A 24,978-nucleotide genomic window follows, 5' to 3' on the forward strand; every position below is an offset into this window, starting at 1 on the left:
AACACAAAGAGACCTACTGAGCTACCTTTCCCATCCCTGAGACCGTATGGCTGGGTGATGACTGCTGCTGTAATGTGATGGATTGTATTCAGTCCTTTGCTAAAAGTACCAAGTTTGAAGATGAAACGTCAGATTCACTTGTCAATAAATCATTGAGAATTCTGGACATGCAGGTACCTATTATCAGATGCTTCAAATGTTCTGATTGCCAACTGTAAAAAATGGTTTGCTGTCCTCCTTTCATTCCTTGTGGCCCCTGAGTACCTCAGGGTCTTCAAGCTGGAAGCTCCAATACCAAGCTCAGTTTTTTCTTTTCCTGAATGGAGAAGAGTCCAGTTGCTGCTGGGCATCCTGGGTTAGAACTTTGCCTCCTGCTACTTTCTCTGTTACACTTTATCTCAGTCTCTTTGGGAGATAAAATGAAGTTCTATTGTCTTTTCTAGCTCAGCTGTTAGAGAGCATCATAGTTCTGGGTAGGGTGCAGGAAGCTCCCTTTCCCACTGTTTGTACAGAGCAGAGCACACCTTTTCTCCCCAGCACCCTGTGCCCTGACTGCTGGTATGAGCTTATGCAGAAGTGACCTAATGCTGTTTGCACTGCTGTTTGACAGTCATTTTATCAGATCTATCTGCTAGTCTTTTCCCTGGGCAAGCGGTTCATCCTGTCTGTTGCAGGTTGGGGGGCAGAGCATGGGCTTCTCCAAAGTGACACAATGGCCAGCTGCTGACACGGGGTGGGGAGGCAGAGTCAGGCCATTGCATGGGAGGCTGCTGGGAAGGGAAATCTGTGTGCTAGCAGTGAGAACTGCAGAGACCTCGTCCTCTGACCGTATGAGGAGACTTCTGTTCTTTGTGTTCTTCAATACATTCTGCTGCCTGCCAGCAGCACACAAAGGGTGCTGTGTGGTTTTGTACAGGGCTCTTGCTCAACTGCCTTACATGTAATGGCGTTACCTAGTGTTCTGAAGGGTGGAGGAACAGGTCTTACGTGAGCTGCAGTGTGAGCACTTCCTTTTTTCTATTTCCAGTATTAGGTCCTAAGATTATTATTATTTTTTTTTGTCTTAACCCTTCTCAGTATCTCTGCAGTAACTTCAGAAGGTTTAGAGGATAAATCGTTAACAATTCTAATGAGGAGTGCTTAGTTAGAAAGGTCATAACAGAACAGATAGGGGAGGGTGGTGTTTGGGCCCTTTAAACAACATGCACGTTGCAAAGCATCTGAATGGCTGCGAAGACAGCTGCAGATACTGTACAACAGCTAAAAATGGCATGTGTGTGTGGATGTGTTCTGCTTTGGCTTTGCCTGACCGGTCCCCTCGTACATATTTGATATGCCTATAATTCGGTGTCCTGTAAGAATTTGAATGTGTATGTTAAATATTAGAACAGCTGTGCCTAAAAATAGACTCATTCGCCCCCTCCCCCCAGTGTTGAACTTGATTTTCTTCTGACGCGATCACAAGGCTGCTGCTGCAGTAGGGGCTTAATGCTATTTACGTCGTCATTTGACATAGCAACATCTCTCCGGGGATTTTCAAACAATGCAGCTGTTCACGAGAGATGAAGGGGCTGAGGGAGGGGAGAGGGAAAGGAGGAGAACTAATCCCATCTGCCATTAGGGATATTGCGGGGGGTGGGGAGCAGCCCGGCGAGTTCAGGGGATTCATGATTCTGCATGAATGGACGGCAGCATCACAGGAGCTGCGGCTTTCCCTGAATGGCAAAGAGCATCACGGGAAGCGGGCTGCTCCTAATCTTTTTGTGAATGATTCTTTTCCTTCAAATTGACACTACTTGTATGAATGGCCGTGGGGGCAGAATGCTGCAAGAGCCTTCTCCGGGTGGATGCAGAGCACTTAAGGAACGGGTGGAATCTGGGCGCAGCAAACTTCTGAAATGCTTCACTGTTAAGCTGCCGTTTTGTCCTTTTGAAGTCCAAGAGGACATTGTACTGACGCTAATTAAGTGTAATTAATTTGGCTTGATGGAAGTAGAATTGTTCCTTCTATGAGGCATTTTTAGTACTTACTTCCCTTTTCTGTTTCAAAATGCGGTTGGTTATATGTATTTTTCCCATTCCATTAGGGAAGGAGATAAAAGCACATCAGAACGGTTTAAGAATGATTGAACTTGCAGTTCTCCTCTTGTTCACCCACACGTTCCCTTTATGTTTGAAATACTGAATATTTAAAACATTTTATGGCATCAGAATTGAAAATGGAAATGAGGGGCAATAAAGAACTGGTTCGCTCAATCTGAAGCAACTCATTTACCATTTGCCTTAGGTGGGAAAGCAGTGTCCTTGTCAAGTTGTACTTGGATGCTGTTGTGTATGTGTGTTTCCTGATTTCAGCATTTTTTGCCTGCTGTGCAAACCTGTATAATTTGTTTTCTTGCCACCTTCATGGTCCTTACAAACAAAACGTGCTGAATCATTTGGGAATTAATGTTCTCACCAGAAGTAGCTTAATGTTGCAAACTTCCTGAGCAGGTTGTGTTAAAATTCAAGGATTCCTGTTGAAGAAGCAAAAATGTTTCTGTGTAATATTAGCTACTCAAAATGTTGTTTTACGAAGCCATAACTGACAGATTTGTAGTGTTTGAATGCTCATTCAGCTGCTTCCATTTTATTGTTTAACCCTTTTCTTTTTCTAGAGGAGAAGTACAAAGTGGAAACAAAAGTTATTGTGGCGGACTTTGGAGAGAGAGGAGACATTTACAACAGAATCAAAGCAGGACTGGAAGGCCTGGAGATCGGCATTTTGGGTTTGTTTTTCATCTCTATAAATCCCTTACGCTGTGGTTTGTCCCAGTGTGTTTACTGACTTCTTCATGTTTGGAAGTTTATTGAAAGCAATTCACAAAAGCTGATGGCTTGCCTAACTAAAATTTTGTCCCTGTGTGCTCAGTGTGCTTTCTTGGTATCCTGCTTGTCTGCTGCACAAGCCACTGCCTGCATGTGTGCTCAAATTCTAGGAACAGAGGCTTATTGGGTGTCTTCAGTGCGTTATTATGCAATTGTTAAAAGGCTCCTTCAGCTCGTGACTGCATGCACAGTTTTTTGACCCTATGTCATCTCAGAATCTGAGCTAACTCCAGGTAGTTAGATTGAACTTCACAGCAGAGTCCTTTGGGAGGACAGTTAACTTTTAATTAAGAGCTGTGGAAATTCAATCATTAGAATATAGCATCAAGTAATTGACTCCTGCTCCAAAAGTTCTGAGAGCATTCTGATAGTGATGGGGCGCTGCTGGTGTTCTGCTGGCACAGCCTGTGGTAGCACAGAGGTGTAGGGTGCTGCAGGAGTCCTTGAGAAGACATGGTGATACCTCCAGGTGTATTGCATTGCATAGTACTGAAGTGCCACAAAACAACTGGCATAAAGCGATTTACCTTTTACCTGAACTGTGGAGCAAAGGCAGTTTCTTATCAGTTTTGTGGTTTATTCTGTAGAAGCGCATATGTATGAGTGCATAACCTATATTTCTACAGTTCTTCTGAATGGGGATGAGAACCTGTGGTGCTCAACATAAGGCATGACATTTTTATCAAGTCTTGTGGCTCAGATGCCTGCCAGTATATGTCATCTGTTGAAGTCATTTTGGTGCTGCAAAACTAATTTTGTTCACCCAAAGTGCAGTCATTGGAACCAGGTTTTGTTTTTTTTTTTTAAAGCGTATTTCAAAATAAATTTGTCACGGGTGATGATACAGAAGCTGAGCTTTGCTTCTAATAGATGGGTCTTGTTTTATGATGCCTGTAAATAATGCCCCAAGAATAGTATTCATAAAAACTCAGTGTAAAAATGCAGTTGTTAAATGATAAAGCACAGAACGTTCCCGGATACTTCTGACAGATTTGAGTGTGTGCAATTCATGATGTCCAACATTTAATTGCTATAAAAATTCAAATCTACCTAAAATTGAGTAACAGTAGGTGCCAGCATCTCTATGACATATTGCACATAGAGTGGTTGACTATGGATGCCTTGATTTTTTTTTCCCTTTCTGAAGGAAAAAAAAATTTCCAAAGAAGCTTTGGGGATTAAAATTAATGTTTATTCTTATCTGTCCTTAAGTAATTGTTAGAGAATAGTGAACTACGTGAGGTACGTATCCGAACTAAAAGAGCTTCCGTTTGTTAGACGTGATAAAGTTTTGGTGAGGATGGAATTGTGGAAATTGGACTTTTTATAGACTTTGGGCACTAAAGCAGTGAATGTGTTTCAAGTTGTGTAAGCTTATTACAGGAAAACGACACTCCTGAAGCTGAGCCTGCTTCTCTCTTCTATTTGCACAAGCACCTTGACTAGGAGCGTGGTAAAAATAGCACCAAAATGCTGGAGAGTTGTGTGCTCTCTAGCTGAGCTCTTTCACCATCTCCTTGCAGCACTGGCCAGCACAGCTTTACAGACATGTTTTGTCTAACTAAGCAGGACGTTCACCACCAGTTTAGTAGGTCTCGTGCTCATCAGATTATGTGATGCATAGGGTTTTTCTCTAGCTATAGCTGCATTAACCAAAACCACTCGTCAGTGTCATTTTTTTCAGCACAGACTATGGGTGCTCTGGAAGGATGATATTTTAATTTCTTATGGCAATTGATTTCATGCTTTGTTGCCTTATATTTTAAATACTGTAGCTTCTTTGTGATCTGGAATACAAGCTTTACTACTCTGCGTTCTGCATTTTTTTTGTGAGGAAGGAGTGGGCTTCACTGAGAACAACCATGAGAGATGGGCTCTCAGGTTACAGTGTATTTTCCTCTTTTGGTCTCCTCTGCAGCAATAGCTGTGAGAACCCTTGGTGCTGTAGCACTGTTGCTGGTGACCTACAGGAAATTATTTTTTGAACCTTGCACTTAGACACAGGTGTCTCCACCTATACAGCTGGAGATGGAGCTTCTGATTATATAGTTGCACAGAGTTGAACTAAAGTACTTGCAGATTGGAATTCTTGTGAACTTCTTATTTGGAAGCTTCTTCTCACCCACGTATGGAGGCTAAAAGAGTTTGCATAATGTTTTTGCTGTGTGTTCAAAACAGCGTCTGTCAGTGACTTTGAACATGTGCTAGCTACAGCAATATGTTAAACAAGCAGAGGTGGGAAATCTTTCTTTCGCTCTTCTTAAATCTCTGTGAGTCTCAAAAGGAGTTAGAGCTGGGCAGTTATCATACCCTGTTCTTATCTGGATCTTCTGAGGTAAAATATGCCTTCACAAACTGCCAGTTGATCTTTTGTAAAAAATCAGTAAATAAATCTGTTCCAAACTGCAGCAAAATACGACCTGGTTAAAAAAAAAACATGATGGCTAAGGCTGTGAGGGTACGTATCTGGGTGGCAGTTTCTAGTAGTTGGTGTGAATTTTGTGTGACTATCTGTGTAGCATGGATCATGTGCAGTGTGCTGCTTTTGGAAGGACCAACCAGGGGCAGTCTCAAAGCTCTGCCACAGTTCATGCAAAAATCCTTTTCAGAGGGAGAAACTGAAGAATAGCTTAATTTAGGATGAAAATTAGGAAAATACCTTCTGGCTTACTCTGGAAATGGCAAGATTGGACCTTCCTCCTTTTTAAAACTTTTCTCTCTAAATATAGCAAATGTCTGCTGGGAATTTGCCAAACTCCCTGTAAACCTTTGTAAAGGTCGTCCAAAAGTTAAAATTTTAATCACAACCTGACTAATCAGCTAAGGGTTTCCATAAATACATGAAGAGATCGGGGCTACAAGTGCTGTCCTTTGAGAGGATTCCTAAATGAAGCTGGCAGACTTCTGCCAGAATCCCTTCTGTGTGTTGCCTGTATGTCCAGAATGTCTTGTGATGTTTACATACCCTTCGGTTTGGGTGTTAAAATGAGGGCTTTTGGCAGAGGTGTAGGGGCTTAAAAAACAAGAACACCCCCAAACCAAAACCCAACTTGCCACACAAAAAGGGCATCAGTACCATCGAACCTTGTTTCTTACCCTGCTGCTGCCCTAGAGGTGAGCAGTGCTGCTGAGCTTATAGAGCACTTCAGGATTCTCCGGGGTGTAAGACACTATAGAAATGTAAAATGTTGCCACAGCAACCAAATGTCACAAGTTTCACTTGCGTAAGATGAACAACAGATACTCAAGAAGCGGAGATCCCATTTGCTTGGTTGTTTTTTGTTGTTTATTTTTTGGTCTCCATATCAATATGCTCTATTAAGTTTGAAGAAACTGAGACTGCAGAGCTGCGTTGTTCTCTGATGATACCAGAAGTTTAGTGTTACTTGGGGTGAGCCTGGAGGATTAGCACCAGGCTCTGGTCCTAGGGTAAAACCTTGCCAGTTGCAGGCGTTGCTCAGGAAAAAAATCAGGTTTTGGAAATTAATATATTCTCTCAGTTAATTTGAAATGCTGCCAGTGGGGACGGGTTGTGCAGATGTGAGGAGCATGAGGGTATGACTGAGAGAGTGGTGTGCTGCAGTGGGTCTCTGAGCTGCGAGCCCACGGAAGGCAAACCAGGAACCATTTCTGAAGGCAGAGACTCTCTGTCAAAAACACAGGCTGCTTAATGTACGCAGCCTGTCATTAATGTGATTTCTCCTTGCTGTGAGCCGTGCCTCCTTCTTCCCCCAGCTTCTCGGGGAGCTCAGCCACGCTTGGGCTCTTGCTGCCACCTACTGTCCTCTGCTCGTCTTCTCCTGTCCTCTTTCGTCCTCTCCTTTTGGGCAGCAGGGTAGGTCCTTCCTAATGCTCTGCTGGGCCAAAAAACCTACCATGCAGGTTGTTTTTCTGTACTACTGTAAGACTGAGGAAGGCCTTGGAGGATGTCCCTAGGCCATCCTGAACCTGCACACTTTGCAACACGTGGGGAAGGGGCCAATGTCCAAGATAAGTTTTGAGGGAACTTAGTGTTGGGATGTTTCTTTTACCTTATTTTTGCTTGGTTTTGGTCAAACAGCCCTGCTGACTGTCTTGCCAGCCCCTGGGAGCTCTTTGTGGGGCTGCGGGGTGTCAGGGTTCAGTGCTCAAACCACCTGAGAAGTGACATTCACATGTTCAGAGTGGCTCCTGTTTTTGTTCTGGAGTTCTGCTTTTGTGTATGTATATACTTAGATACTTACAGCTAAGGGAACTTGACTAGAAGGGCTAAATGGTTCAAATGCAGCAGTTCTAGAGTGCTACAGAACATCAGTAGTCAAATATTTGAAACCATTTACATAAAAACTACTTGCTTTCATTTCAGTAAACAACGTGGGAATTTCGTATTCTTATCCGGAATACTTTATTGATGTTCCAGACCTGGATAAAGTGAGTGATTTTTCTTTTTCTTTTTTTTTTTTCCTGTTACTTTACAGTGTTTGCTCTCTCTACTTCATGAATAAGGCAAAAGTATTTAGATTTGGTCAAAGTACCCCCAGAAAAGCAAAGTTTCCCGTTTAGAAAGCATTCCAGAAGGATTCTTAGAGGTTTACATAAGCAGCGTGATCTGCTTTAGTAGGTGGGATGGTCTTTTAAGAGATTGAAGGAATGTAAGTAACTTCATGAGTGGAAGCTGCATGTTCAAAAACAGTGATTGTAAATTTAAGTAGGGCCAGAGGATACATTTTGTACTGTAGAAACAGTTGTGGTTGACTTGAGTACTTTGTAATCATTTGTTTCGAACACTTTCACCATGACTTGGTTTCTAAAATCCCTGTAGCTCACTGTATCCACTGTAGGATTCTGCTCTCTGCTTCAGTGTTAGTGAACGTATCTCCTGGGGCTTTTGTTTTGTACATCATCCACTAAACTTTATAACACATGTAGCAAACAAATAAAATCAAATTAACCTGATGAATGGAGTGACTGAAACAGTGTTATAAAATGGTGAAGAGCAAAATATAAACATAAATATGTGGGCATATGACTGAAATACCAGAATTTATCAAATTGCAAATGGTGTGGAGAAATGTCAATGTGTCAATGTGATATATCTATGTTCTTTATGTGTGTGGAATAAAATTTGACTGAAGCAATTCAGAGAGTGCTTTGAAAGTCTGTTGCAGCTTTTGATACTGAAGCAAGAAGGCGTGGAGTAAAGCTGGATGTGGATGTAGAAGAGTGAGGTTCAATTTATTCCAGCAGTTGCAACGACAGGCAGTATGTAAATCTTGTTCAAATAACTTAAAACAGAAGATAATGCAAATCCTTGTTTTCTTGCAGACGATTGACCAAATGATCAACGTTAACATCATGTCTGTCTGTAAGGTAAGAGCCCTGCTGCCAGCACTTATTCCTGAAATCCTAACTCAATTCAAGTTCACTTGTCCAAAGCATTACTTTCACCTACTGGACCACAGATTCACTTTTCATCTTAGTGTAACTCAGAATTTATGATTCTTGCAGCAGATTATTCAGATTGTTATTGAAATACAATTTGTTACAAAGATAATTCTTAGCTATTTAGAAGAGCGTGATACGTACGCAAAGCAGTGTTTATGTTTATTGTTCTGGTCCTTTCTGTAAACCTTCTGTGTCTGTGTTCTTTGAGGTAAGTACCCTGATCAGTGCACATGTAAGGCTTTCATATGCTGTTGTGAGAAAGCACAGTTATACTTATTGTGACATGGAAACCCAAATTTACAGAGCTGTGTCGTAACTTCTGAAATAAAATGCTTTCCCTTTTTGAGATATATATGTGTGTGTGTGTGTGTGTGCGTGTATAATTTTGTTGTTGTTGGGAAGAAATGAATAGCACTTCAGGCTAAAAAGTGTAACTGTTGCCTTTATTAAAATGAGGGCCATTCACAGAACAGTTTTTCGTCCTGATATTTCAAAGCTGAACGGAGGCCAGAGCTAATGGCAGCTGCTTAACATGACATAAGGAGTTAATTACTGTGTTAGCAGACAGTGATGCAGAAATTCCTTGTGATTATTCACTGCTGAGCCTCAACTTTCTCTTCTGCATGATAAAAAGTTTGCATCCCCAATATCTGAGGGTTAACCTGTTCCTTCCAAGCCCAAATGTTAGGTGCTTCAAAGGTGACTTGAAAGATTTGACTGGCTTGCAGCTGTTCTGATGAGGTCAACTACTGAATCCATTTAGTACGGCGCTCTCAGGGAGTGGAAAATGTAGGTGTGTTGTTGCCATGTGAGTAGGCTCAGGACCTCTGAAAATAAGCCCTTAAGCCCTCTCTAGGATTTGTACACCTCGGTTCAACAACAGCACACAGTGAAAAGCGCAGCCCTCGTGTGACTGAAGGTATTGTTGATGTCAGTTTGTTGCTCTCACTTTGCTGTGTATTTATGTGGTACATTAGAACAACTTGCTATGAAGTTGGAAAAGTTATTAGAGTGGTTCTTCTCCAACTTTTCTGCTTAAGAACACAGCAAACCTGACAAACTCCAATTTCTGTTAATTGAGGTTTGTGGCCCATGGGTCTTGCTGGGCACCTACAAGATTTGCACCAGGGAAGGCAATTGTTAGTGGGCACCTTTTACTGTTTCTCTTGTAGAAGCCATTTAGCAGACATCCTAAGCACCCCCCTCTCCCAGGTGTTAACACAGTTACACCAGGTATAATCAGCAAACTGCTACGGTGTGACACCTGTGCTGTGCCAGCAGAGGGAGTGCACTATTCAGTGAACAAAGGTTTTGGGGTGTTGATCCTCCTAGAAACATTTTGTCAGAACAGAAGAGTTACAGCTGAACTACTTTATTATGTTTTTCTGAAGATGATAGACTGCAATAATTTGAGGTCTACTTTGGTATGCTAAAATTCTAGAGAGATGCAGCCAGATTATCTTGGTTTCCAGAATGAACTAGTGCTGCTTTGTGGCTTGTTTCTCTGTGTTTATAATCAATGATGTTCAACTGCAGTTAGCAAATGTATGATTTTGTTTCTGGTAAATTTTGTGTTGTGTCAGCCTCTTCACATTGTAACGTGGTTGTTCCCACACATGTAAAAATTTATTATCTGGTTCCTTGACACCTAGTGTATGTTAGTGCTTTTCAGTTTGTTTGAAAACTTCCCTTGACCATGAGCAGCTCGTGCTACTGGGTATAATCGCAGGCTGAGCATCAGCTTCCACGCTTGAAAATGTTCCTCTTGCATGAGCCTGTTGTGTAATTAAACAGTAGGCATGCCAGATGCTTACTGTTTTGGGGAGAGGAGCACATTAGAGATATGTACCATCTGTAAGTCTTTTTTTCCTTTCCTTTTTTTTTTTTTTTTCTTGAGAAGAATCCATAAAAATAGAGGGAAAAGTAATTTTAGGAAAAATCTGTGTCCTTTCACTTATATTTTTGGGACAGAATCCCATAAGCATTTATTTTGGTGTGTAATGGAGATATCACCATGTCACCTCTTTTCCAAGTGCACATGTTTGTGTCTAGTTTTTAAAAATCTCCCTTCTTGCATGAGAAACTCACAAAGTTCACCTCACAGGATAAATTAACAGCCTGTTCAACCTTTTTTTCAGCAGTAAAGTTTCTAATGCAGTGTAACTTCCCCTAATGTTTGAGAACGGGTATCCTGTCACAAGATACTAAGTATGTGAGAAACAAATAGCGAGTGTGTTGTCTCTGTTTGCAGGATCACAGTATGCTAATTGCACTGGGAGTGTGGCATGAACGTGTGCTCTGAAAAATGAGTGGGACTAAATAGCTGAGGGGGTGCTGGCTTGGCGCTTGATTAAGCAAGGAGCTGAATTGGTTTGAAAGCCATTATGTCGTAGGGGGAATGTGGTTTTCAGACTTACAGGCCAGTCTTCTGTTCGAAATTGGCATTATTGGAAGAAGGGGGAGAGTAAATTACATGCACCTATATGCCTTGATGTCTGTGCTAATCTTTGCCTTCTTCGCCTTATTTATGCTCTGTACTGAGTGTTAAATGTGAAAGGACAACAGCCCTACACGATCAAGATTTTTATTCATTACTGTATTTGAGAGTCTTATAATTTGCCAAAAACATAAAAAACCAACCAAACAAAAACATAAACATGCTGTGTTAAACTGAGATATGGTGTCAGCTGCCTCTTAGTGGAAGGGGAAGGTAAATTGCACCAACACCTGGCAAGACAAGCAACTCCAAGCAATGCCAGAGAAGTCTAAAATGGAGTTTAGGAGAGAAACAAATAGCAACCTATGCAAGACTGAAGTGAGGAGGAGAGCTAGCCTATCTGAGATAGGGGAAAAGTTCTTTTGTAGACTTGTGCATAAAAGGATTGCATCTGTTGTGTATTGGAAAGGATAATTTCAAGCAGAACGTATTTCTGAGGGAAGTGGCAACACTGGCTGTCGAGAAGAGGTGTGTGTGTGTGTGTGTGTGTGTACCGTACCTCTGGTCAAGGGATAACTATCACATTTATATTCAAAGTCATAATGGAAGGGGGAGCTGATGACTTAGCCAAAAAGATAATGCAAGTTTGTAGCGGAGGAGAACAGTTGCCAGTACTTGGAAGGGAAGTAAGTGTACTGTGAAGGTGGTCATGAGTAGCAATGAAATGTTCCTCAGGGGGAAATTAGATGCTGCAGTTTCCCACCTTGCTGACTTTGAACCTAAGAGCATGATACACGGCCAAGTAGGACGAGGAAAATGTGACTGACAAGTACATTCCAGCAGTGGTGAAAGGAGCACTGAGGATTTTTTTTCTGAATACAAACAACAATGTGAAATTTAGGAAAATCTAGTTGTGTTGGTTATGGGTTTTTTTTGTTTGTTTGTTTTTGTTGTTTTTTAAGATTTGGGGTTAAACAAATACAGATTCCACATCTTGAAAGTGGAAAGAGAGGGAAATGCTCAACTAGGGAACTGTACTTGGAAGCTGGAGCCTAAAAGTTTGAGATTCTAATTAAAAAAACTCTCCTAGAAATGTTGCTCAATGGAAAGTCACTGACAACGGACAGGTCTTGCAGCATATTAAGTTCACAGTTCCCTTTGTATATCCTTGTATGTGCCCCTTTTTGCTTACAGACTTTGCCACAAAGATTATTGCATTATTTTCTATAGAAGTGACATTAGTTTTTATCCCAAGCCAAACGAGAATGGTTTGTCTTTGTAAAAAGTGGCAGATGGGTACGAGCTGCATTAAGAAATGATTTTTGAGATGCATTGTAAGAACCTAGCAGTAGATGCTGATAATAGCCTTCATGATCCATTTAACTAATAGTGCAGGAATACAGTTCCCTGCTTCTTTAACAGTAAGACTTGCGTGTGAGTTGTGCATGGTCACAGTGTCAGTTAGCTATTTGTGAGGTGGCTGAGTGCTTGAGTGAATCAGGGCTGCATTATTTTTATCTACCACAACAGAGGAATGAGACTCCAAACTTTTTGGTAATTTTACTGAGAGATTTACCTGTGTGTATGTGAAATTATTGAAAAATAAGCAGAAAAACACCAACTACTAGTATTTAACAGTTGTGTGCAATATGTTTTACCAATCTATACAAGCTGTAAAGTATTGACAGCTTCTGACACTAAGAAGTCTGTCTGGAGCAAATTTTTCTGGCACATACATGCATTCACGCTCTTCTCTAATTCAGGCTTTCAGAAAGAAATAAGAAACTTGTATGAGTAGGCAGGTTTTCCATAGCTTAGTGTCTGGCTGCTCTGTCTGAAATTAGCCTAGCTTTCAGACTCTTGGAGCTTTCATGAGTTCAACCACAGCATGTGTATTTCTGTGAAAATTAGCATTTCATTCAGAAAGCTGGGGTGAGTTCAGTATCCACCAGCCAAAGGCAATCTTCTTAGGATAGTTCCCGACCTCTCCTTTAGGTCTCATACCACTTTGTCCTTGATTAGATTGCTTTCAGAGAAAGAAGTATTCACATAGAGTTCTCCCATATCCTACACGTGAAGTCCTGTGGACTCAGACTTTGTAATGCATTGGGATTTATTAAATTGACATTATTGCAGAACTGTATGTCTATAAATCAGACCAAGCAAAACATTTGGATTCTTTATCTGGGACAAGTGTATTCAACTATACATCTATTTGTTGTTGAACTGCCTGTTTTGGAATTCCATGTCTGTAGTTATAGCTGTTGAAGACAAGGATGTTAACCAGATTGGCTCTTTTGGATAAAGATCACGCAAGCAATTGGAAACAATCATGTGTGGTAAAAAATTCATTCTTGCTAAAGCTTGTTTTCTTTGAATTAGTGCTGGAGCCATTTTATGTATGTGTACAACATACAGATTTGCCAGATAATCTGAAAATGCCTACAGAATGCTTTGCCAGCATTTTTACAGTAGTGCTCTTGCATTACTGGAACAGCCTTAGTATGTTGGCTGGGTGAGGTGAGACTGACTCAACGGGCTGCCTTCTGTTACTTAGTTCTATTCATTAAAAAAAAAAAAAAATTGTGGGTTTTTTGTTGTGTTTTTTTTTTTTTTTTTTTGCACAAAGATACTGAATATTTAAGTATCTCTTTTGATATGTTGCAGGATGTAAATACAGACAGGAAAAACAGTTTTGCTTTTTTTGATAGATTTTTGAAGTTCTCTCAAAATACTCATTTTAATGGAGACAAATGAAGGTGATGTTGAGTATGAAATCTGGTTTTACCACTGGTGTTTTCTGGGGGTGGGGATTCACTTGCCCTTCCAGCTGAACTTTGGACACAGATGGTGTCCAGAGCTACAGGGGAGAGCATTTGTGATTTCCTCTTCTGTCACGTACCTACTGCAATGTCTCTGCTGTCATTGACTTCATCGTTTCTTAATTTGTATCAAACATTAATCACTGTAGCTTTTTTGTGTGTACTCTCTCATTGGGATATCAGTAGTGACCAGAAATTGTGTAATATGGTAAGTTAGAGCTGTTTGGTGACTTGCAGTTGGGACTGAGACCCTAAATGCAGAAGTGGGGACTTACCACTGAAGTTTTAAATGTGGTTCCCTCTGTGTTACAGTGGAGCTGCTGTACTAATTTTTCAAACCATTTTTGGGTTCCCTAAGGGGATGCAATTACAATCCTTGTCCCCATGTCAATCTCTGAGAAGTGTGTGCAGCATTATCTTACCCTGATAGGCAAGATACAGTATGCCACTTTTTGCCAAGACATCTGTGGTAGAGATCATAAAGCTTGTACCAGATAAAAGATCTGCCATTCTTGAGCTAGCCTTAAAATCAGCCAGAATCACTCATTATCTTTTAATATTAAAGTGGTTATTTCCACATTTCTTTTGTAGTATTGGTGTGTGAGAAAGCTCCTGCATAGAGTTAGTTTTGAAGTTGCGTTGAACCTGGTTAGCTCGGTGATGTTTACCACCTCAGGAAAAACTTAGTTTGACTTCTGCAGCAATGCTGGGAGTTGCATGTGCCAACAGCCCACACTATGACTGTAAGGTCTGCTCAACCCCTGCTTGTGCAATGCCCTGCCATAGCTGTCATGCGATGTATCTGATAGTCTGAGAGCTCACAACTAAAAAATAAAATCAAAACCAAATTCCACCCCATGTAAGTGTTCATGCAACAGTAATACTAACACAGCTACATACTACAGTAAGTCAGATTTTTTCTTTTAATAAAAGTGCTTACAGATGTTTTGTTCTCCTCTATATGCTGTTTTAGCTTCATGTTTTCATCTGTTGAGGTAATTTGGTGCTAGTGGGAATATTGCTATATTTTGGTACCATCAAGCATTTTGTTTTGTTTGGAAAATATTTTTGTTTAAAGATGTGAGAAGTGATAATTTGTATTTCTGATGTCTTTGGTGTCAGTCACGATGCTTACAAACAGGGTTGGTTGGGAGCAGGGTAGTATTTGGCAGAAACTGAACTTTGACTATATGATTTTTATAGGCAGCGATTTTGGAATCATTTCATAATTAAGGATAGTAACAGTATTAGGACTAGTTTTCTTGCAAATTCAAAATTCATCTAAGCTTGGGTCAGTGCTTTGTTTCCTTTGCCACAGCTGCTTGGTCTGTGGTTGGAAGCTTGTTTTTAGGATTACAGCTGTGGAGAATCTTTCAACTGGGTTATAGATGGATTGCTCACAGCCGTGGTGAAGGCAGAGTCTGCAGAGCAGTGGGGAAATTTTCCTCAGCACGGGGAAAATGTTCTTACTGCAGACACCTGTGTAATCAGCAAAGTAAGCTTCTAGGCTCCTAAATGCTTTCTGTATGCAACATAATATTTATAGCAAGCTGCTGAAAAACTGGGGCTATTGAGAACTTGGTACCAAAGCTGCACCATAGAAGCTTGTTTTTTGTTCTTGTTATAGTAATACTCTTACACAAAAGCAGCCCTTGGTCAGAAGCAAACTAAACTTCTTTTGCCTGCTTTCTAACAGCAATGATTCTTACTATGTTAATGCTGGTAAGCTTTATATACTTTATTCTAAAATAAAGGAGATATGTTGGAGCAGTGAGTTGATTGACATGGTTACCAGAGCTAGAATGCTCCAGTGCTTTTGTCCAGTGCTCTTGCTGCTCCACAATTTATTGTTGTTGTGTTGGTGTTTTTTTAATTTCAAATCAGCAGTTTAGTAAGACTTGCTAAAATGCATTGGCATCGATGATAAATTTAGTCAATCATAAGAAATATAGATGCCTTTTCTGGGGAGAGGAAGATCATACACATATCATAGTACTCTGGTGTTTCCATCTTCTTTAGAAGGCATGGATGCTGCAGGGCGGTGGAGGCATTTTTATTTATTCTTATTGCACTTATTGTACTTATGCTGCTAGCTGGCTCGGTTCACCAGTTTCAGTACACACACTGCTTGACAGAGCCAAGTTATCCAGGTAGAATAAAAATAAACTGCCTACGCAAAGTATGGTCTCTGCTTCCCTGAGCTGTGGCCGGGGTGGAGGGGGTGGCAGCTGCTTCTGGGAGGAAGGGAGGCTTCCCTGTTGCTGGCTGTGTGGTGCCTGCATTCTCAGCCATCACGAATGTTTTCTTTTTGCAGATGACACGATTGGTGCTGCCCGGCATGCTGGAAAGGTGAGTCACACTACCACTATCCAGACAAAGTCATCATTATTTATAGGGGAGAATCCTTTCTTGAAAAATTCATTACTGTGACTAATCAGCCTGGTCTCCATGTTTTAATGGCAGAGTAATGCTGGGTGAGTCACGCTGATGGTGCATGAATCATCAGACGGTGGAAGCCTTTTCCACTCGATTCCCTTTTTATTTTTCCTCTCCCTTCTCCACTGTTGTGGTGATTCCTTTTAGAACAGAATTAAAAAGCCCGTCTGACTCATCAGCACTAACTCAACAACCTGCTATTCTGAGGGGGTGGTTACAGTTCCTGGGAATAACCTTCTTAAGGCTATTTCTCTAAGTCATTGTAAGTAAAATGGATGCAAAGAGTATGTTCTCATTATACAGTACGAGGTATATTGAGGAAAGTCTGTGATCATTTGGTGAAGTAGAATTGGAGACCAGCTCTTTAAAAAAGGAGTTAATGCACACCACTGTCATTGCTGGGAGACGTGTACTGACTTCCTAGGCAGCTCCCGGGTGAAACTACAGGCACCCAGGTTTGGTGTGGTCCCTCCAGGCTGTTCTCTAGCTGGTGTTGACTGCTGCAGGGTGTTTGCTGTCTGCTGCAGCACTAACACTGGCTCACTGGGGATTGCTTTAGGTTAGAGTTGAGCTGCACTCATAAAAAAAAAAAAAAAAAAAAAAAAGGCTGGAGCAGTGGGGCCCAGGTAAACCTCATGAGGTACAACAAATCCAAATGCAAGCTCTTGCAACCCTTACTACCGATACAAGCTGGGAGATGAAAGGGTTGAATGCAGCCCTGCCTAAAAAGACCTGGGGGTAGTGGTGGATAGGAAGCTGGACATGAGCCAGCAATGTGCCCTTGGCGCCCCAAAAGCCAACCGTATCCTGGGCTGCACAAAAGAAGCACGATCAATAGGTCGAGGGAGGTGACCTTCCCGCACTGCACTGGTGAGGCCTCACCTGGAATACTGCATCCAGATGTGGAGTCCTCAGTACAGGACAACATAGAGTTGTTGGAGGATGTCCGAGGAGAACCACAAAAATGATTCAGAGGATGGAACTCCTCTCCTGCAAGGTCAGGAGAGAGCTGGGGCTGTTCAGCCTGGAGAAGAGAAGGCCCTTAGGTGACCTGATAGTGGCCTTTCAGTATCTAAAGGTGAGCTACAGGAAAGAAGGAAACAGACCCTTCAGCAGTGTCTGTGGTGATAGAACAAAGGAAAATGGCTTCAGATTTCAAGATGGTAGAATTAGGTTGGATGTAAGGAAAAGGTCTTTTACAGTGAGGATGGTGGGGCACTGCAACAGGTTGCCCAGAGATGTGGTTGATGCCTCATCCCTGGAGACTTTCAAGGCAAGGCTGGACAGGATCCTGAGCAGCCTGATCTAGCTATGCACGTTTTTTGCAGGGGAGTTGCATTAGATGACTTTTAAAGATCCCTTTCAACTCTTAAGGATTCTATGATAATATTGAGTAAGGCTGCATAGGACTGTGCATGATACTCACTGTGGTATTACCTCCAACGCGGATACTGTAGTGAGTAATACAGTAGGAGCATATAGATGGGGCAAACCTCAAAATATGACTAATAAAGAGGGGGAAAAGATATTTTTTTTCTTGTATTCTCTCACAATCTGGAAGTCTTCACTGCAGATCAGGGTTCAGTTATGCTAGTGTTGCACAGATGAAGAGCACGTGTTTTGTATCTAACATGAAGCTTCTTCATGGGTATGAACTGTCACAGCTAGTGGCCACTCTGGGAGTTGGTACCTTGCACATCAGATTGATGGCAAGCTTAGACTCGTTAGTTGAGACAATTTGGAGATAAGAGTGGAAGCAAAAGAAGTTTATTTCATGCGAGAAAACTTGATTTAGAAAAGAAAATTCCAGAATCTGGGAGAGCTGGTTATTGATATTTCTTGAGAAAGATGGGGCCTAGACTGAAGATTGCACTGCAGTGATGGTAGTTAAGGTTCAGAAGACAAATGTTATGTCTTGCCCAGGTCCTCCACGTGGCAGATAATGGCATGTGGCCTATGTGAAAACATCCTCCTTCTGAAGAGGGCAACGTGACCAAAGCCATCCTGCCTTGTAGGGATTTAAGTACTCTCAATACAAGTTTTTGGAACTTTGGAACTCTAATGGCAACTTTTTGCCTCAGTTTCTTCTTTGTCTAAGGAAACATCATAGTTATCCATTTTGGCTGAGATTGATTTCTTCCATTTCACAGAGCAAAGTGATCATATTCTGCCTGCAGAATGTCTGTCTTTCTGTTAGATATTACAGCAGCAGAGGTGGTTTGAATGAAAGTAGGGCCCAGGTTTGCTTCTGACTATCCTTGAGCAAACAATCATGTTTCTTTGTCTCACAACTCCTATCTGCTGGCTCACCTTGGGAATCCTAAGGGCAGCAGTTTGGAAAGAAAGGGTGATCAAAATAATAGAAGGGTTTACACATTTGGAAAGCTTCCGCTTGTGTACAATCTGCCACTTCACGTGGCAGATCAGTTTGAGTTGAAGCTGTGGATGCAAAATGTGCTGCATCCCGCGTGTTCAGGGAGGGCAGTGTGCTGAGCACTCGGGGTCACGCAGTGCACCATTGCATCTTGCACCTGCACTGCATGCTTTGATTGGGGGTACTTGGGGTTGGCTGAATGGCATTCCTCGGATGGCATTCCTCAGAGCTGAGCGGATGTGCTTTACATCCAGGTTTGTTAGCAGAAAACTTGATGTGTCCCTTACTTCTTATTTTTGATGAGTACCATAGCATCAGACGACTGCCATTTTTGGTAATGGCATTTGGACACTTCTGTGGCTCCTCTCCTGCTCTCTGGACTCTTACAGTGACCATTCATAATCTGCATCTTCCTGTCCACTTAAATGAGCAGTTCCTCTGTCAGCATCCCGGTGAGAGGCTTTGCAGAACCGAACATTGAGCCTCGATGTCTTTGGGCACACAGCAGCGAACTCGGTTGACCATTTCTAGACTAACTCCCAACTCTGGTGTTTACTGCTGGGGAAGTAGCAAGTGTCTAATGACATTAGGGAGGAAGCGCTCCTTCCACGGCGTGCAGCTGGAGCGGGCGCTGGTTGCCGCGGCAACAGGACGGCTAAATATAACTGCAGCCACGGGTTGCAGTGAGCAGGGTGGGCTGGGTGCGGCCTGCTGCCCTCGGGGTCCTCTCTGCAGCGCTGCAGAGGTTGGAAGCGATGGGAAATGTTCCCCTGGGTGCCCGTGCACCCCTCCGTGCATGCTTCTTAGCTTTACAGGGGAGTCTCGTTGACCCTAGAAATGCTTAATCGTCATCCAGTCCCATCAAGCTTCGTCCTGTGTTACGTGTTGTGGTGGTGACTCCTCCAGCATGAGTGTGGGGAGAGCACTGCCTTCATCGGGTCTACGTTTCACAGTCTTTCAGTTCGTGTCATCTTCCTATTTGCATCGTGGGAGGATAAATGGAGATCTTGATCTTTGTTATTCATTAGTCTTTATACTCTTGTCGTGGGCTCTTCTTAATAGTCTCTTAAATATCTAAATTGAACCCTTTCACCTCGCTCACCTACCAGGTATTTTTCTTCCTCCTTTTCTCTCTTCTCAAACCATGAGGTTCTGTCCTGTGTTGGGCAGAGAAGCATTCTGCAGACTTGGCAGGACTTGGAATGTGACAGACGTGTCCCTGCCATTCCCTGCCCATCTCCCCTTGGGCTGCTCTTGGTGACAGTCGCACAAAAGGGAACCAATTCCTTGGTGACTTTAGTTGAATTCTAAAAGGGAATGAGGAGTTGATGTAGAATTCTGCAAAGACTGTGATTAATTCACATTATTTTCTTTAGCATGTGTGGTTGGTTTTGTTAATATTGATTTTTCAGCAGCCATTCCATAGTCTGCTCACATAGCCTTCTGAGCTCTATAAAAAGTTCCTTGTGGTATTCTCCGATCTGGTAATCTCTTAAAAACTGCACGAATACTCATTTCACTGCTAATCCTCATCTGAGCTCATGGATAAATATCTCAAGCACCACCTGCCTCGATATGAAAAGCCTGTAGCATCCACTGGTAGCCTTCTGCTGTTGTGAAAATTCATGATGGTTTTGTAGCCTTTTTTTCTTCATGCCATATATTTGGATCCACGTTACTACTTTGTTTGACCAGCAGAACCTGGCAGGTAACTCTGGAACTCAAGAACTTCAGCAAAAGTGTTTGAAGACCTCAGTGACTGTGAAATGTTTATTTTCTGACATGTCAACTCTCATTTCTGGAATTAATTCCCACTTGTACCATGGCAGAGGCCATGAATCTGTTGTCACAAAGAATCAAAAAAATTTATTTTTTTTTTAATTGTTGCTTAAGCTCAGCTGTTTGTTTTTAAGATGGTTTCTTAATTCATTGTGGCAGCAGTGGCATAGGCTATGCGTAGGTGAACAAATGTGATAAGAAGCTTGTGAAACTGCAGCAGCTGAGCTGTGTGATGACCTGTGTGCATGTTCTTTCTTTGCACGGCACACAGAAAACCTTATGGTATGTTCAGGCAAACTGGCTGAGGTCTGCTGTAGGGTAGGAACAAGCAGAGGCAGCTTCCCCTGTATTGGACAGTCTGCTATCATCCTCTAATAGCTTACTTGCCCTAAATTTTTTAATTAATTCTGATTTCTACGTGGCGCTAAGTAACAGGTCTGCTTTTGTACATAGAACTAGTCATAGAAATGGACATACTCAAAATAGTGACTGAGAAATCCAGGAGTCCTAGTGTCTGTCCTCGTGGCAAATACTTTAGAAGTGCTTGATGGAGCTGGTGGTAGCTAGTTTCAGGTACTCTTAGCTAACTATTATAGCGGAATACCTGAAATATTACAGTAACACACCTCTAAACTAACTCTTCTGTAGTCATCCACTGCATATCTTCTACACTGTATTAAAATGCTGCTGTGTTTAAGTAGTAGATTCAAATGCTTGCTATCTTAAAGATCCGTCATGAAGGTAACACTTGGAAGATGTGTAGACTTATGACAAAAGGAGTTATCAAAGTGTAATCCACATAACAAACTTGTCATTTCTGCCACCTTAACCCAAGGTTTAAAAGTTGCCTTCTGAATTCATGCCAAATTCTCTTGATTGATTTTTGCATAGTTGAGCTCAATAAACATATACTGGAGCTGGATTCTCTTGCTGTATTGACCTTGGAGTTATTCCTGATTTATACCAGCTACTTGAATATTTACATTGTGCTTGAAGGGATATTAGTAAATTTCAGTTTAGAATTTGATTGAAGTTTTTAAACACGCCTTAATTATCTCAGTTGCATCCTAAAGACTTTCTTAGGGCTTGCAATAATTTTATGAAACATGAAAGGGTGTTTTTTTGTTTTTTTGTTTTTTTTATTGTTGCTGCTTATGTCATTGGAATTTATCTTCACTTTCAGATCAAAAGGGGTAATCTTGAACATCTCATCAGCTGCTGGGATGTATCCAACTCCACTGCTCACTCTTTATTCTGCAACCAAGGTAAATATTCTTTTGTACGCTGAAATCAAGTGTCAAATGTGAGCTAACTCTACAGAAATAAGTGTTTTGGTGTCCATCTAGTGGTGCTTTCATGAACTAAAAGTTCTAACTTAAAATTTGCAAATAGTGGAAACTGGAAGGTCAGTATAAAAATGAATGCAGAGGCTTGCTGGTGTGGAAACTACTATTTTATATATTACATCACATGACAATTTTATATACTGCATCACACACAACAAAGGGTGTTACTGTACCAAGCAGTCTTAATGTGAGGCTGAGGAAGGATGCTGACAGAGTTTAGTACAACTTCTTATTTTGAGACTTTGAAACAAGTCTCATTGTCTAGTCTTAAAGAAGATAAATACATATGATAAGGATGTATGTACATATGTATTTAAGTAGGATTCTTCTGGTGCTTGCAGGAAGCAAAGATTTTTCTTCGTTTTTGATTATTTGCTTTAAGTTTAGTGCTTCAGTTAAGAGAAAAAAATAGAGTTCTAGTGCACTGCCTGTACCAAATAATTATTTTCTCTTGAGCTGCTGGTCATATGTCCTGCTAATGCAGCCTAGTATGTAGTTTGTTTGTCTTGCAGTGGGTGGGTTATTGGCTTACCTTCTCCCTAGCAGCCACCATAAATTCCAGGTTCTTTGCAACAGCACTGATACTTAGCCAACATTAAGACATGGACTATCCTACTTGGTATGCAGAACTTTGCACTTCACTCTGTGCCTGTCAAGAAATCTCATGAAGTTTAACAATCATCAAGTTGAACGGGGTCCCTCTGGACTGAAGCTCTGTCGTGTCAGCCACTCCATCTAATTTTGTCATCTGCAAATGTGCTGAGAATGTAGTATGTGCCATCATCTAGGTTGCTGATGGCAGATATTGAAGAATATGGGCCTTGGTATTGATCTGTGAGGTTCTGTGCTTGTTACCAGCCAGATGTCAAGCCATTAATCACGGCCCTTTGAGCCAGGTGGTCCAGACAATTTTCTATCTACCCAGCAGTTTGTCCTTTCAGCACATACCTGCTCAACTTCCAAATGAGAACGCCGAAGAAGATGATATCAAATATATGCTCTCAAGACATACAGTATATTATTACTCTAAATCTACATTTCATGTTAAATTTATTGCTTCGGTTTCTCGTTGTGTCATCTGGAACAGTTTTGTCTTTCTGCAGCCAGGGTTAGTTTTATTCCCAAGGTATCTGTACGAGCTTCTGAAATGTTCAACTAAAACATCTCCTTTTAACACCCAAAGGCAAAACATGGCTTCACAGTATATATAACAAAACTAAATGCAAGAGGTATATATGACATGATATTCAAACAGTATAGCACTGTGGTTTTATTTAGATACAACCAGCAATTGCCTTCAATACTTAAAGAATTTCAGAGTTTAACCAGAACCTTGATGGAACGTAGGTGCTTTCAGTCAGTGGTATTCATGTCAGAACAGACCTGTGTTTCCTTTAAACCCTCAGCTAAATTTTCATATATCAAGAGAAAAAGTTAGCATGCTTTTTTTATTTACACTGAAGAAATATTAGTGTGAGTAAGGGATATTTAAGTTCAGAAATTGTGAAAGCCTGAATTAGCAATAGCTGATAAAATTTGCTCTTGAAATAGCTATTTTCTGACAGCACGCTTCTGCTTTAATGTGGAAGGTCACTTCTGTTGTGGCATTGCCTTCAGCTTTATCAAATGATGTGAGCTTCTGATTTTAGAGATAATATACCTTAGGCTGCTTTGCCTAGTCTTTTTTTCAATTAGAATCTCAAATATTCCTCCCTTCCTCCTAAGAAACTCAATTACAGGCTAAGTAATCTGCCTATTCTCAGCACTGCTCGTCTTCTACCACAGAAAGATTAGTAAGCATGAAAGTGACTCCACTAATGTAGCTATAGAAAGACTGTATCTGCAGTTTCTAGGGTTTTTTCCTCATCTATATAGAGGGGTTTTAAAGTATAGTATCCTCCGGATCTAAGTCAATGGCTTTGGCTAATTGTCAGGAACATAAGCAGTCCAAGTCTTTAACCTTCATGTGGAGAATTCCCTATTAGATGCTTTAAAAGGAATCATACTCCTGCTTTTTGACAGGCTTCCCTATCTACCTGCATTAATACCAATGCAAAGTGAAAGATGTTTGTTTTTTATTTCCCCACCATTTCTCAAGTATTTGGATTTGTTACTAGATATCCAAGGAGAGGAAATTGGCTCTTGTGTGCTGCATTTATCTGCTTATTCGGAGGGTTCTTATTTGGAGATCATTCTTAGGACTTTTTAAAGTCATAGGCTATTGCCATGGTTTTATGTTTTTTGGTTTTCAGTATTCCGCATCATAACATCATGAAGTGCACTGGGAGTTAAAGTGTTAATGCTCCAGTTCCAGGTACCTATCCCTGTACATTAGGGATACATAGGAAGTCATGGGATCTGGCCCTTCCAGGTGGGGCAGTCTCCTACTGCCTGGCAGTGAGTGCTGGAGGCTGCTTTCCTAGCCATTCCAAGCTTTACAAGTTTGACTCAGTCTCAGGAACTCTCTCTCCTATCTTATTTGATTTATTAGTCTCAATTTCAATTAGAATGTATTATATTGTGTTATCTTGCATTCTGATATCATAGTTAGTAAAATAAGTTTTCCTCCATAGATTGTTGCTGCTGTTATTTTCCTTTCTTGAGCCCAGCTCCCATCTCCCTATCCCTTTTCCTTTTCCCTTCCCATTTTGTGGGGCCAGGGGGGTTGGGGGACCATGGGCCTACTGCCCCCCTGTCATGGGCTTAGATTGATCTAGTTAACTCTGTGACAGTTTTTGGAGCACTTTTGAGCATCTGGAGGTTAAAAAAAAAAAAAAAAGAAAGAAAAACAGCTTTTCTTGAAATGAATTCTTGAAGAAGGAAAAAATCCAGTGTTTATTTGGAAACTGGAAGTTGCTTGTTCCTTCTCACGTAAAACTAACATTTTCTTTATTGCAAAGCTCGCACTGAGCTGTAGAGATGACTCTCTTTATACGATCTCTCCGTATTTGAAGCAGTAACTGATTTCAGGACTGTCATGTGGAAGCAGCTAGAACTTTGAATTATCAGAGCACTTTGTGATTAACAGAATATAGTTTGTTTTGTTTATTCTTAATAGGTTACTGATACACTCTGCTGTGTGGTTATCACACATACATCTGACAACAGCATTCAGAGCCTGCACCGAACCATTTGTGCAAACATACGAGTTCCTCATATTGTTGCAGTAACACTGCTAGCTCACACTAATCCTTGCTGTTATGTGTGATTTTCAGAGACTTGATGCTGAGTACTGTCTTTCATTAAGAACTTACACTGGTGAGGAAAAGAGAAGAAGAATAGTTGAGCAGAAGATAAGCTTATTTGATTTAATGAGCCTACTTCTAGCTGGTACATGTAACTTGAAAATGAAGAATAAAAAGACATATCTGCTACACAGCAAAATCTATTTTTCTTTCACATCTTGTGTATGCTTAGAAAAGTATAGAAATAGTCCAGCAGCGTGGGAGTGTTTCTTTACTTTGTGCATTGGCTGAGTACAGTAGGATGGTC

At 41.2% G+C, this 24,978-nt stretch overlaps 1 protein-coding gene across 1 annotated transcript in view; it reads left to right on the forward strand.

The window, feature by feature from the left end:
- The window catches only part of HSD17B12 (hydroxysteroid 17-beta dehydrogenase 12), a 76,529-nt gene that overhangs the window by 42,214 nt on the left and 9,337 nt on the right, over nt 1-24,978 (forward strand). Inside the window, 5 exon segments of the mRNA XM_042869905.1 lie at nt 2,658-2,768; nt 7,214-7,278; nt 8,173-8,217; nt 15,866-15,900; nt 21,324-21,405. Coding sequence (XP_042725839.1) covers nt 2,658-2,768; nt 7,214-7,278; nt 8,173-8,217; nt 15,866-15,900; nt 21,324-21,405 — 338 coding nt within the window.

This window comes from Lagopus leucura, unplaced genomic scaffold (genome assembly GCF_019238085.1).
Source record: "Lagopus leucura isolate 7727_CA_CO unplaced genomic scaffold, USGS_WTPT01 Super-Scaffold_1, whole genome shotgun sequence".
In the NCBI taxonomy this organism is placed as follows: Eukaryota; Metazoa; Chordata; class Aves; order Galliformes; family Phasianidae; genus Lagopus; species Lagopus leucura.